Source organism: Dicentrarchus labrax, unplaced genomic scaffold, assembly GCF_905237075.1.
Source record: "Dicentrarchus labrax unplaced genomic scaffold, dlabrax2021, whole genome shotgun sequence".
Classification (NCBI taxonomy): domain Eukaryota; kingdom Metazoa; phylum Chordata; class Actinopteri; family Moronidae; genus Dicentrarchus; species Dicentrarchus labrax.
The window spans coordinates 25,168,373-25,181,593 of NW_026136706.1; the positions used below are offsets into that span (position 1 = coordinate 25,168,373).

A 13,221-nucleotide genomic window follows, 5' to 3' on the forward strand; every position below is an offset into this window, starting at 1 on the left:
TACCAGTTCAGAACTGCTAGAACTGCTTGTATTGCAAGTGTTTTTTGGCAGAAAGTCAAACAATGGTTTGTGATTAATATCAAGCATTTTACTGCACCAATGCCAAAAGAAAAGTTCCATATTTGTACCTCCAAATGGCATATTTTCATATATTTGAGGTACAGTAAAAACATATTGCTCAACAATTCCTGGCTATGGATGGTATATTTGACTTCTACACATATAAGAATACAAGTATACTTAATATCAAGCATTTTTACTGCACCAATTTGGAGAAATTCAACAAAAAAATTCTATATTTGTACCTGCTTTTACTGTACCTCAAATATATAAAAATATGCCACTTGGAGATACAAATATGGAACTGTTGTTTTGGCATTTTGTCACATTGGTGCAGTAAAATGCTTTATATTAAGTATGTTTTTTATTCATCATGGGCGCATGAAACAATTTAATGTAACATATTTATTTTAAATGTAGGTTCGAATTATAGCTTACTTTTCTTAATACCTTTATTTTGAGTCAGTCACATGAACATACATACAGCCTGTTATTAAAAAAAGGTTGATAAATGATTAATTTTCTGTAAAATAAAATAAATTCTACTTCATTTGAACTGTTATTTATGGGCTTTGCCTAAATTAACAGGACCATTGTGCACCACTGCGGTTGTGTCTTGTCCTCCTGGAAAATGTCCTGGGAGCTTTGCATTTGTTTTAGGCTGTATACAGTGACATCATGCTGCATTTATTTTCTTTGGGTTCCACTCCACCAATACTTTGTTTCTGCTTCCAGACCAGTTCCACTTCTGAAATGTCTATACAGTTACAACTCCATTCTACAAGAAAAATCCACCTTCTCCCTGGCCCGATAAGACCTCAGTGTTACATTATACCAGACAGAACACTGTGCCAACTTCTCTTCTCCAGAGTTCATGTTTTCCATCCTCCATTAGCTCAATGTGACTGCGCCAGGCTGCTGTGCTGTCAATTATTCACACTCCTTTTGTCTGAGTAGCCCTGATGCTCTGGCACTGGGAGTGCAAGTAGACAACCTTTTTTGAGCTCCTGGCAGGCCTCTGGCCTCCACTGTCTGCTGACTGTCCAGGCCAACTAAGGGTTGATTTCTTACTTTGCTACACTTTGAGTGACCTGCAAAGTACTTTTTTTGTTTTGTTCACACTTAACTCATAACTTTTTTGTTGAAGTAACCACATACATGTAGTGTTTTGTTTTTTTTATGAAATATTGTATAGATGTGTATGTTAACTGTCAGTGTATCATACTGCGAAATGTAACAAGCACATACATTTCTTGGTTTCTTCTGCCTTTAGGTTACTTTTCCTTCACTATCATTTCTCACTGCTTCAGTTCCTGGGGCAGTTTGAGCTTGTTATAAGGGATGTAACAGTCTCCCAGACCTGAACGATAGTAACTGCTCAGCCAGAAATTTCACCACTGCTCTCAGCAACTTCCCATTCAACACAGAGTACTTGGATCTGTCCAGGGACCCTCTGACAGATCTCCCATGGGGCTCCTTTGGGGCACTTTGGGGTTTGAAGTGTTGGAGAGAGAATAACATCATTTCTCTGGAAGCAAGAACTTTCATCAACCGCCAAAGTTTGCAGAGGCTGAACCAGCTTTCTGTCCTGGGGGTGTCCTGAGCTTCCTCACAGAACTCGTCCTGGCTCAAAACTACTCTGCCTACCTGTCCCTGAGAGCAGAGCTTTTGAGAACCTGGACCGTCTTGTGAAGCTGGACTGAAATGCCTACATCATTCAGCATGTTGAGTTCAGGCACACTGTGATAATTAGGAGCCGGTCGTTTATTGGACAGGATAATGAAGGGGCTGTTAATCACTTCTTTTCAAAGTCCATGACTACTCTTTGATATTTTCAGACCTATTATTACAATTTTTTTTTTCTTTCTGTTGAAGACTCATATGGTGAGATAATAGATATCATTTTTAATTAACTACAGAACTTTAGTCTCTCATACTTCAATCAGCAGGCAGTCTGGCCTGTGGGTCATGTCCCTACATCATACTGCAATGCAGAGGAAAGGGTTGCTCTGGCCAAATGTTGGAATGAAGACACTTCTGAGCTCTTGAAGAAAATGGCTCATTGGATCCAGAATACTGAGAGAGAGGTATTTTCGATGATTGGGCTTTGGACTGTTCGGCAGCACGGAACAGTATCTTTATTGCCTTCTTTTTTCCTCCCAGGAGGTCATGCTGGAGAAAATTTGGGGTTCAGGATTCACACAGTGTGAATCAATGAGTGAGCTGTTTGAATGCTGTCTGTGCAGAGTTTGAACTAGAAGGATGTTTTCACATTCATCTGCTGAAAGTGGAAAGTTTCTATGTGTTCACTGAACATCTGACTTTAAGGGGCGGGGCCTACAAGCAGGATTTGTGACATCACAAATAGTTAGAAAGTCAGTCCTAACCGTGTGATGTAGAAACTTGAAGCCACCAGTGCACATCCACTGAGAATGGACTTTACAGTGAAGTAGAAGACATCTTGTGTCCAGCAGCAAAACTTTAGAAACTAACAACATTTGTATATTCAGAGATTCTGGAAGATTTAATGTAGTAAATTATATTTTAAGGATTTGAATGTAGAAATGATAATTTTGCAGGAAAAAAAACACATCAGATTCACATTATTGTTCCAAGGAGACCATTTGTATTATGTATTAATATATGTGTGAAGGCGATCTTTAATATTGGTCACGTTGGACTGGTAGAACCACACAACAGACTTTTGCTACATTAACAATAAGCCAGTCCAGCTGTGTCTTTTCATGATCCTATATAAGAAACTGCAATTTCTGTTTTTCCATCTTCTCTGGCACGCAGAGTGAGAACAAAAGAGAAAGACATTGTGTAGATTCAAAGATTATTCTTTTAATACATACATATTATTATTTAGGATGTACAACAGAAGACAACTGGATGTGTGGTTCAGAGTTTACTCAATGAGCAGATCAGCCAGGGTAGAATTAGTTACACGCCTGTGGACTCCTTCACTTCAGCCAGATGTGTTTGTCTCCCTTGTCTTCATTATAACCAGCGGCATACCTCTTCCCAGGGAGCTACAAGGACAAAAAAATTTCAATAAAAGTAAAAAAAAAGAACAAGACTTAACACTGAGCACAGAATCACACACAAACAGCTCAGGGTTGTTGGAAAGTTAAGTAGCAGGAGAACAATTTTGTATTTAAAATCAACTTGTTCTAATTGAAATTCTGAAAGCATCTAATCAAGATAACTGGGTTGCCTGCAGAGTTAAATTTGATTCTTTTAACACTAAATTTAAAAGGGATTTAATAATAGTTGTTTATTTGATCAGCAGAAAATTTGTCAACTTTGATAGCTAATTAATCAGTTTAATCATCTGAATAAAAAAAAACAAATCAACCATTTACTTGTTACAACTCAAAATGAATTCAGGATTTCTCTCTTATTTTCCATAAAATGTACAAGGGAAGCTGCAATACATCAGTGTTGCAAATGTCCTTCCATGACTTTACTTTGTCAACTCAAATGTGCTGAGAGAGATTACGCCACCGTGTGCCACACTTCTCATTCTCTCCACTGAGAGCCAGGCTCAGAATTAAATGTCAGGTCACAGCCTCCTGTAGCATTACACAGCCTCATTTTTGCAGCAGGGGGACACACAAAAAAGTCTCCAGTCAATAAACAGAAAAGGTCAGACCCAAATGTTTCCCTGAAAGACTGATGATACCAAAAGCCTTGTAGAATATTCCACATCTGGCATTTGCCTTCCTGTAACTAGGAGCCGTTCAATATTTCAGCAGAAGAAAATTTGTTCCATCTCTCCATCACATGGCAAAGGGTAGAGAAATAAAATTACTCAATATAAAAGATTACAGTGAGGATTTAGACAGAGGCAGCATTCCTCGGTATGATTCTGTAACTTTCAATAAAGTGCCCATCACAAGGTAACTTATCCTCAGATAACAACAAAACATAAAACCAAAGGGCAACATCCCCCTGCAACTTCACTGAACACTACACTGCTAATTAACACAGCAACCAGTGTCTCATTAGGAACCCCCAGCTGATGTGCAGGATTAGCATACTGATCATTGCTTATTCTTTATTTACCTGAGGTGGGTTAGGGTGAATATCTCTCGTCCAATAATGGCTAGTCGAGACTGCCGTTATGTGATCCAACCCCAGGGGTGACAGGGGTGGGAGACTTGCATCAGTCAAATGCTAGCATGGATGACTGTATCAAGAAAGGTAATAGCCACCTCACTAATGGTTAGAAACATTGACAGTATCTAGAATGGACAGAGCTCCTGGGTCTGTGAAGTGAAGTCAACATGGAAGTGTCGCAAACCTGCTTTCTACGTAAATGTATGAGCTCAGTAAACAGTTTCCTAATGAGTTTATGGTCTCAGTCGCTAGTTTCAAGTCTTCTTCTACAGCATGATACAGCTTTAGGGCGGGGCTACCTTGTGATGGAAAGCTCATTCTTAGTGAGTCTGGCCAGCACAGCGCACCAAACTCGGATCAAACTGTCAAACTAGGCAGTGCTGATCAGATATGGATCTAGATTCTGTTACTGTGTTACCTTTTTCTCACCTAAAATCTCACAGAGTTCATGCGAAGGTCCAGTTTTGCAAACCTCAAGCTCAAACAGACACAGAGAGAGACACAGAGAGCCGGTGTGTGTGCAGAGTGCAGCAGAGCTGCCAGTGTGTGTGGTAGAGAAAGCAAAGAGAGCATATTAAAGTAGTTTGTGAGAAAACACTAGTTGTTTTGCATGGCATCCCTGCCTTGTCAACCACTCCAGGGCGCATAATGTTTCTCACATAAACTTCAGAAGAGTGTGATTTGTGACGCAATGAAATGACAATAGCAAAATAAGAAACAACAATAGAACATACACACTGCCTCTAACTGTAGGACACCTGCTGTTCTGCTTCATCTAACATGACATGTGCAACCTGGGCTGCAACTGGGAGCCATCTCTTTCTATATAATTCATATCTCAGTTGTCAGTTAGATTATGGTGCTCCAGTGCCACTAATAGACGCTGGCAATGGAGCCGCATATATACAGAATATTTAAACATGAAATAAAGTGGAGAGGGGGATGGGGAGTGACATGCTGCAAAGGCACTGGGCCAAACCGGCAAGAAACAACATCTTGTCTCTACATACCGATCTAAAGGCGTAGTATTTTTCATCGTACTCGTGGGCCCCGATGGTTATCTCTGGCAGAAACTTCGGTATGTGGGTCAGGGTTGCCACCCTCTGTTTGTCTTGCACGCTGTAAAAACACAGACAAAAAGACTTGCTTATAGGAGAAATGGTGAAAACCTGCATGGTAGAAGCAATCCCAACGAATCTGCATTTCCAGCTCTCAGCGTGATTCATTTCAGGTGCTTTGTGTATTCATCCAGAACGACAAACAGATGCTGAGGCTGTGATATGTTGGTGTGAATCTGATCTTCCGCTGGGTAATTTGCATTACAGTGTGTATAACAGCAATCACAAACTCACAGCTTCCTCATGTAGTGGTAGCTGATGTCATCCTGCTCCAGCCACGGCCCCTTATCAAACTTCAAATACTCAATGTCTTCTGCCACCTGTGGACGGCACACAATAAAGGAGCTGTCAGTCTGTCTGTCACGAATAATCAGTCAATTTTAGGGGTCAGAATAAATGCTACTGTCCGCTATAGTCTTACCCTTTCGGCATCTAGGGCTTGGGCTGCATCGTAAACAAGCAGTTCTGATGTTTCCCTAGAAGAAAAACATAAAAACTCTCTTTAGGTTTGGTTGGAAAAGTGAACACAATCTGGCTAAGAGTTTCTAAATATCAAATTACAAATTATACAACTGTTTTTCATGTCTGCTCACCTGATCTGGTTCAGGAAAGACTTCTTGTAGCAATCCTCAATGCTCTTCAGATAAGCCAGGGGCACATTCTGAAGATAGGGCTGAGAATAATACGATTTCATTTTAATGAATGGTTGGGAGAAGCTTAAAAAGCATGATTATAGTGCTGGGGGGGGGTTTATATTGGTAATGCAATATTTTTATAAGATTCTGGAGATTTACACGATACGGTATATTAGGTTTACAGTGGCTGATTCTACTCTCAGGAGTCCATAGAATATAAAAACATTTGAATGTCATCATGTGTGCTTTGAGCTTTGGCAAAAATGATCAAATATATGAATCAGAATGCACTGAACAGTTGCAGTTTCTTTTCAAAGCTTAATATTGGAAAATAGTTGTATGAACACTATAAACTGATAAAATGCTCAAAGTACTTAAAGCATTCCAAGAGATATTTCTCCAATGTTGTATTACACAAGCAGCAATATGAAAAATGTACATCATATAGGAAAATAAAACCAATACGCTGCTTCATCCAGTATTTCATCTACAGTAGCTGAATAGATGTTTTCTGTTCAGTTGTTCTTGCTGAAAATGGAAGATTACGCCCTCCACTGATTAATGAGTGGGACTGAAATGTTTTGGCAGGATGACAGGAGCCTACAGAGATGACAGTATCCTGTGCTATCAGTGTGTGTGTGTGTGTGTGTGTGTGTGTGTGTGTGTGTGTGTGTGTATATGTGAGACTACCTTGCTGCTCTGTTTCAGCTTCTTCTGCACCTCCTCAGCCGGCAGGTCAATGTAGATGGAGAGGTGAGGAGGTAGGAACTCACAGATGCTGATGCCTTTGATCTCGTTGTAGTGCTGCACACCTGCAACACGTCAGAAACAAATCTCACATTTACCTTTAGCACTTTATCTAACTGAAAGCAAATGAGACGAAAACAGAAATGTGCCAACACTTTTTATACTCCAGTCTACTGAAATAAAAACAAATATAACTTTTAATGGTTGATTGATTGGTTGATATGTGCTGTTGTATTTGAATGCACAGGCAGCGCTATTAAGAAGCTATTATCACTGAAAAGTCACTTCAGCAGCTACCTCATGTAGCTATAGTGCTGTCAGTATCACACTGTACAGTAGCAGATCTGCCATTCACTACCCACACAGTGGCATTCAGCATAGGCTAATTAAGCTGTCACTGGCCTGAGATCAGTGGGGAAGCTTCTCTGTCACACGTCACTGCGTCACCTACATGAGCATGCCGTTATTTTCTGCAGCAGCAAGCTGAATTAGTTAAACTGGAAAATTGTGGATGACAGAAGAGGTAACAGTTTTTTGTAACAAGCGTCAGATTGTGCTGCTTTGAAAACATCAGTGGTGAGTTTGAATATATTTTTAATAATCTGGTGCTGACTTTGTGGCGTTCTGCATGGCCTCTGCTGTGTTACCCTCTCTCTTTTCAGTTGCATATTGGATCTGCTGCTGGTGTGTTCTGACTCTTGAAGCTGCTTTAGGACAACTCAGTAAAATGTGCAGTGTTTTTTTTTGGGTGGTCTGTGTGTGAAGTTTGCCTTGGCCCACAACAGTCAGAACCTAACATGATGGGCTTACACTCACATAGTGCGTATGGTGTAACCTACTGACTGTTAGATACTTGTCGTTATGATGGAAAATGCTGTACATATTTTCATTTTCAACTCGCTATGAATTATGTCAGTAAAATATGATTACAGGGTTAAGATCCTCTGTCTACCTCTGCCACAGCTTCCCCATATCTGATGCCCTAGCGCTGCCGATGTTCGAGTGGTTTGGTGTTTGTGACGCTGAATACTCACACTCCTTCCTGATGTATCCCTGTTTGAACATAGCGTCCAGGAAGACCATGTCACTGAAGGGAGAACGCTCCAGGATCACTCCTTGGCCTGAAACACAACAGATCAGGATGTAGAGGAGTTACTTTTGTTAATACATGCATTAAATCTTATGACTGAACTCAATCTACTGATAGCACACAGGCTGCAAACTTGATAGGATGTGACAATCACAAAGGAGGTTTACACACTAGCACAGGAAAGTGCAGTCAGTCTGAGTCGGTGATACCTGTGGCGAGCAGGTGTTCGATGGCGTCGGCGTACTGAAGCAGCCTCATGGTGTACATCCACAGCTGCAGTCTGTAGCTGTTCCCGTCGGCAGCTTTGGGGTCTGTGTAGAACTTCTCCAGGCTGCACATCCCGTTGAAGTCGACGGGAAGTGGCTCCTTCTCCCCGGTCATCTTGTCCACGTAGAAAGCGTCAGGCTCCGGCATGTGGAGCATCCCTGTACACGCAGAATGATAGGTTATTGTTTTTCCCACATTCTCTATCTTCTACAGAATTATCCAGGCAGCTCGACAACGCCTTCACCCATCCTCTGCCTGACTAAAGGCTTGGGGGAATCGATGGTGAAGTGTATGCTGGTGCAAACTCTAGTGGAAGACCCCTACAGTGAGATAGTTACCCAGCCTGTCAGCCAACTTCTGGGCCAGGACTCCTTTCCCTGAGGCCAAGTTGCCATCCACGGAGATGATTTTGCTGTTCTGGCCAAACCGTGGCGTCGTCCTCTCGCCCAGCGCGTAGGCCCACCAGCCATACCCCAAACTTCTCACTGAGCTTGTGTGAACGCCAGCCTGGATGAGAAACAAAAAAACACCACCTTTAATTACACTCTATTATTTTCATCATTGATTCATCTGTTGATTATTTCTAGATTATTCGGTGAATTATTTGGTCTATAAAATGTCAGAAAACAGTGGGAAATGTCCACGCCGGTTTCTCAAAACCCAAGGTGATGTTTTTAAATGTGAAAGATCTTCAGTTTAATATGACAGAAAACAGAGAAGAGCAGGACGTCTCCATATTTAAGAGGCTGAAAACAGCTTGACATTAATTAACGATTAATTGATTATCAAAATAGTTCGCGATTCTGTTTCCCCCGATGGAGTAACTGATTAGTCAGACCAGAGCCAGATCAACCCACTGGTGGGCCCCAGTGCAGCTGTGTGCACATATATTTTACTCTCTCCACCCTATCGGTAATACACACACACACACACACACACACACACACACACACACACACACACACAGCTTCCCTATTCAGCCTGGGAAAAGTGATTAGTAGTGACAACAACAAAGCATGCGATAGAGCTCAGTGATGGTGTGATGATGAATGGCAACAGGCAGTGGTACCAAACAATCTGAGACACTCTGACACATCTGTTCACTCGGACTGTAAGCATACAGATGTGTGTTCGTCACACAGGACAGTCAGCCTAACATTAGATATTTACAGAAACTGCAGAGCCCCATGTTGCTTACTGTATCACAATATACGGTCGACTCTATGGTAAGCCCGGTATCGTGATACAGATCGCCTCTCCAGATTCCAGCCGGTACCGAGTTTACCTCCGTTAGATGAAGGCGATACAACAACAACAACAACAACAACAACAACAAACACATAGAGGTGTTTGCGTTAGGAACACTGTACTATACTGTACATATGATGTGTGACCGAGTCCCGTATCGTTACAGAGTGTTGAGGTAACAAAAAGGACTACAAATAACTTGAAAATGGCACCTTTTCTTTTCTTTTCCTTTCCTTTTCTTTTCTCTTTTCCTTTCCTTTTCTTTTCTTTCCTTTTCTTTTATTTTCTTTCCTTTTCTTTTTTAGCGTCGGGGCTGGCTAGCTTCACGAGCCCAATGACTTCATTACAAGGTGGTCACGTTATCACTGTCTACTGGGGTCGATTCAAATACTTTAACATCGACTTCTTTATTATTTACTTGGCTGTAGTGACAGCTTGTTTTGTTGACAACACCGTAAACAAAACCGACGGCGACAGACCGCGGCGCTAGCGGCTAGGCAGCTGGCTAGCACAGTTAGCTTGCCCTTGTCAAACAGAAGCAGGACAGATACAAGGTCCGCGGGCGCCCCTTCTCCGACTGTACCTTCTGGGCCACCGTCACACGCTGTGAAGCTGTCGCTGCCGTGGGGACGAGCAGTCGGATCACCCTGAGGGCCATGATTCACTGTCCTCCAGAAAGCGTCCAGAAAGCGTCCGATCGCCCTCCGACCTGACCCGAACGATCACCGCAACACAGCGACGCAAAAAGACGTCACAGGCGGGAAGGGCCTTTGCGTAGTGTTGGCTCATTCGTTATACGTTGTTAGTATGTCTGGTCGTTGCCTGAACATATTTCTGTAACTGCATTAGGAACTGTCGAGTCGACTAACTGGAAATTACTTTTCAGTAAAAAGTTGCCTTGTCTGTCATTTTGCAGTCTTATTCAAAAAGCATTGTTCTGTTTTTGTGGTGTGTAAAATCATCATTTTACATTTACGTTTGAAATTTGATCAATTAAAAAACCTGAAAACATGTAAATGTCACAATATATATAGTGGATACAAGTAGATTGATGGCTGAAAAAAGTCGAAATGAATGAATGATGTTTAACCCATTTGAATTCAAAACCACCCCAACGGTGTTTGAATAAATCACTGTTAATTGATCTTTTGTTTTGTCCATAAGATGTCAGAAAATAGTGAATAATGGACATTACGGATCCCCAGAGCACAATGTGCTTTATTCAAGATGCTTGTTTTAGCGATATTCAGTTTAATACAAAGATAAGCTTTAAATCAAACATTTCATAAGGTGGACCCACCTATTGGGATATTTCACCTGAAATCAGAAATGATGTAACAGTTGACAATCGACTTATCAGCTTACCTGGATAATCATTTAAGTTCTGTAATCAAATACGTTTGTGCTGAAATGTAAGGTTTTCCCATAATAATGACTATTACTATTATTGTTGCTATTATCTTTCATTGTGAGCATTGTGTCCACCCTTCGTTGACCTAGTTATAGAGTCTTGTGAGGCCCCACTGGGACCACTACAGTAAATGTCTGGTGTAGGCCTGTGTGTCTCTCTCTGTTCACCAGCAGGTGGCAGCATTCATTTGTTTTAAAGAACCCTGGCTCACCACTGAGGTCAGTAAATCCCAAAGCCTTTTAGCTCATAAAAAAAGTTCTATTGCAATGTGACCCTGCAACAGGCAGGAACTAAAACTGCCCCCTTCTCTGACAGGGCCTTATGTTTTAACCCCCCCGAGGTTAGCAAGAACAGCTAAAGGTTGGAGCACTGACTTAGACCAAGCTCACGAGAATAATATTACTAGGTCTGTTTTCCTGCAAGAAATGTTAATGGTCGCACCACTACACTGACCATCAGACCAAACTAAATTGAAAAAGGCGATGAGTATCGGGGGGGGGGATCCCAGAGATTTTGTCTGTGATGGCAGGATTTAAAGGATTTAAACCACATTACCCGACCGCACAGATACTGTGTGCATCTGGGGGAGGAAATCCCCCCCCCGTGTGGAACCTGAAGTGACATGATCTCAGCTCTTTTGTCGACCCTGCACACATCGGGGAAAACCCTACACATCCTGTAGTATTTTTACAAATGTTCCAGAATCGGAATCTTCCTGATCTGGACTGGAATTTAGATCATGTAGGGCTAAACATTGCTCATCATGTCTTTGTAGTAGTACAGTAATGACTCACCAGTGAGACAGGTTTAGTTTAAGAGCTGGGGCTGAGATGCTGTTGATTAGACCATCATAGACCTGCTGTTATTGTAACACTGGTCTACAGAGAATGCACCCTAACAGATTATTAGAAACCGTTCTATTCTCTTGGTATTCACACTGATGGTAATAACTTTACACATATGCAACCACCTTCTGTCTAAGTTAGGCTTATCGTTTCCTACACTCGCACTTTCTCCCACAGTTACAACCTCACTACGTCCACACCTGAATTTTCAAGATTTTACATAACACCTCCAGCCTGTCAACATACAAGTGTGACTCACTGGCTGTTTCCTCTGTAGGCTAGGAAACCACCAGTGTAAACACGGCCAACAGTCAACCACGCCACTTCATATTTCATAGAGCGTTCAGTATGAGCGCTAGTGTTTCAGCTTTCAGCCGTCTGCTCGTACAAACCCACCAAATCTAGCAGATTGAAATTCCGTTAGTGTGGACCACAACACCAAAAAGTAGCTGTCTCCTTTTTTGTATTTTTTTCTGTTTCCCAGATTTTGTCAGACACACCTTGGATGCTGCATCATGTTTCAGTTGCGAGCTTTTTTATCTATGTGAGACATAACATTATTTGCATATATTAAGAAGAAGAAGAAGAAGAAGAATATATAATAACTTTATTTATACACTTTTCAAAACAAAGTTACAAAGGATTACAAACAAAGTTACAAACCTGGATTAAAACATTTCAGAAGGCACCAGGTAAAAAAAAAAAATCGTAACAATTAAAATCATATAGAGGTGAGGTAGAACAGGAAAGAGAACACACAACAGACTGATTATTTAGCTATTCTAGAGCATTAACGATGCTCACTGGCGACATATTTTCTTTGTTTTCAGGAAAACTTTAGAAACGAACAACATTTGCATATTCAGAGATTCCGGAAGGTTTATTGAGGGGGAAGGAGGAGATGGTGGATTTGAATGTGGAAATTATTATTATTATTATTTTTACTTATTACTTTTTTGCAAAAAAAACAAGCATGCTCTTTCTATATATATCTAAAGGGGATCTCTAACATACATAAACACTACAGACTGGGGATCCCAAGAATAAACTGCTCTATTACTACCATTATAACAAAATGTTAACTTATTTCTTCACAACAAATATAAGTTATGTAATTACTTTGGGGAAAAATCCCAACAGATTATTGATATTTTAGGAAAATTTTAGTTAATTAAAACTGCAATCGTCTTCAAAATGACTGACAGAGTGCTCCTACTCCACTCCTGATAGCATGTGATACTTTAAATAAGGACCCATGCCAAACATTAACTAAATAGTACATAGTTCCATCTACTACATTGACAGAATTGGGTGCTTTTTACGATCATATATAGGTATTTTTCACTAGTTAAAGGAGAAACAGAAAACAATGGTATGAAGTCTTTAGGAACACCTGTGAGATATGACAACAAGTACACCTCTGGGGTGTGTGGGTGCCCCAGTCGGTAGGATTACGCTAGACACAGCAGACTGCAAAGAAGTTGTTGCGTGCAGGGAAAGAGAGCAAATCCGTGAAGGAAATGTGTGCAGGCAATAGATCTCTGCAGCCAACGTTGAGAGATGAATTCATTCAGCACAAATGCATACACACATACACACATATACAGTACAGTACCAACACTTTCCTGTGTACACATCCTGACACACAAAGACATACACACACCCACAGGAACCG

At 41.1% G+C, this 13,221-nt stretch overlaps 1 protein-coding gene across 1 annotated transcript; it reads right to left on the reverse strand.

Moving 5' to 3' along the window:
* Positions 1-2,882: 2,882 nt before the first annotated feature.
* On the reverse strand, positions 2,883-10,048 carry ndufa10 (NADH:ubiquinone oxidoreductase subunit A10). The gene is made up of 10 exons (XM_051403648.1): positions 9,874-10,048; positions 8,381-8,549; positions 7,985-8,200; positions 7,720-7,806; positions 6,629-6,750; positions 5,897-5,976; positions 5,725-5,779; positions 5,538-5,623; positions 5,196-5,304; positions 2,883-3,095 (listed from the first exon to the last, which is right to left on the reverse strand). The coding sequence occupies exons 1-10, from the start codon at positions 9,946-9,948 to the stop codon at positions 3,027-3,029; spliced, it is 1,068 nt and encodes a 355-aa protein (XP_051259608.1). The 5' UTR covers positions 9,949-10,048; the 3' UTR covers positions 2,883-3,026.
* Positions 10,049-13,221: the final 3,173 nt, after the last annotated feature.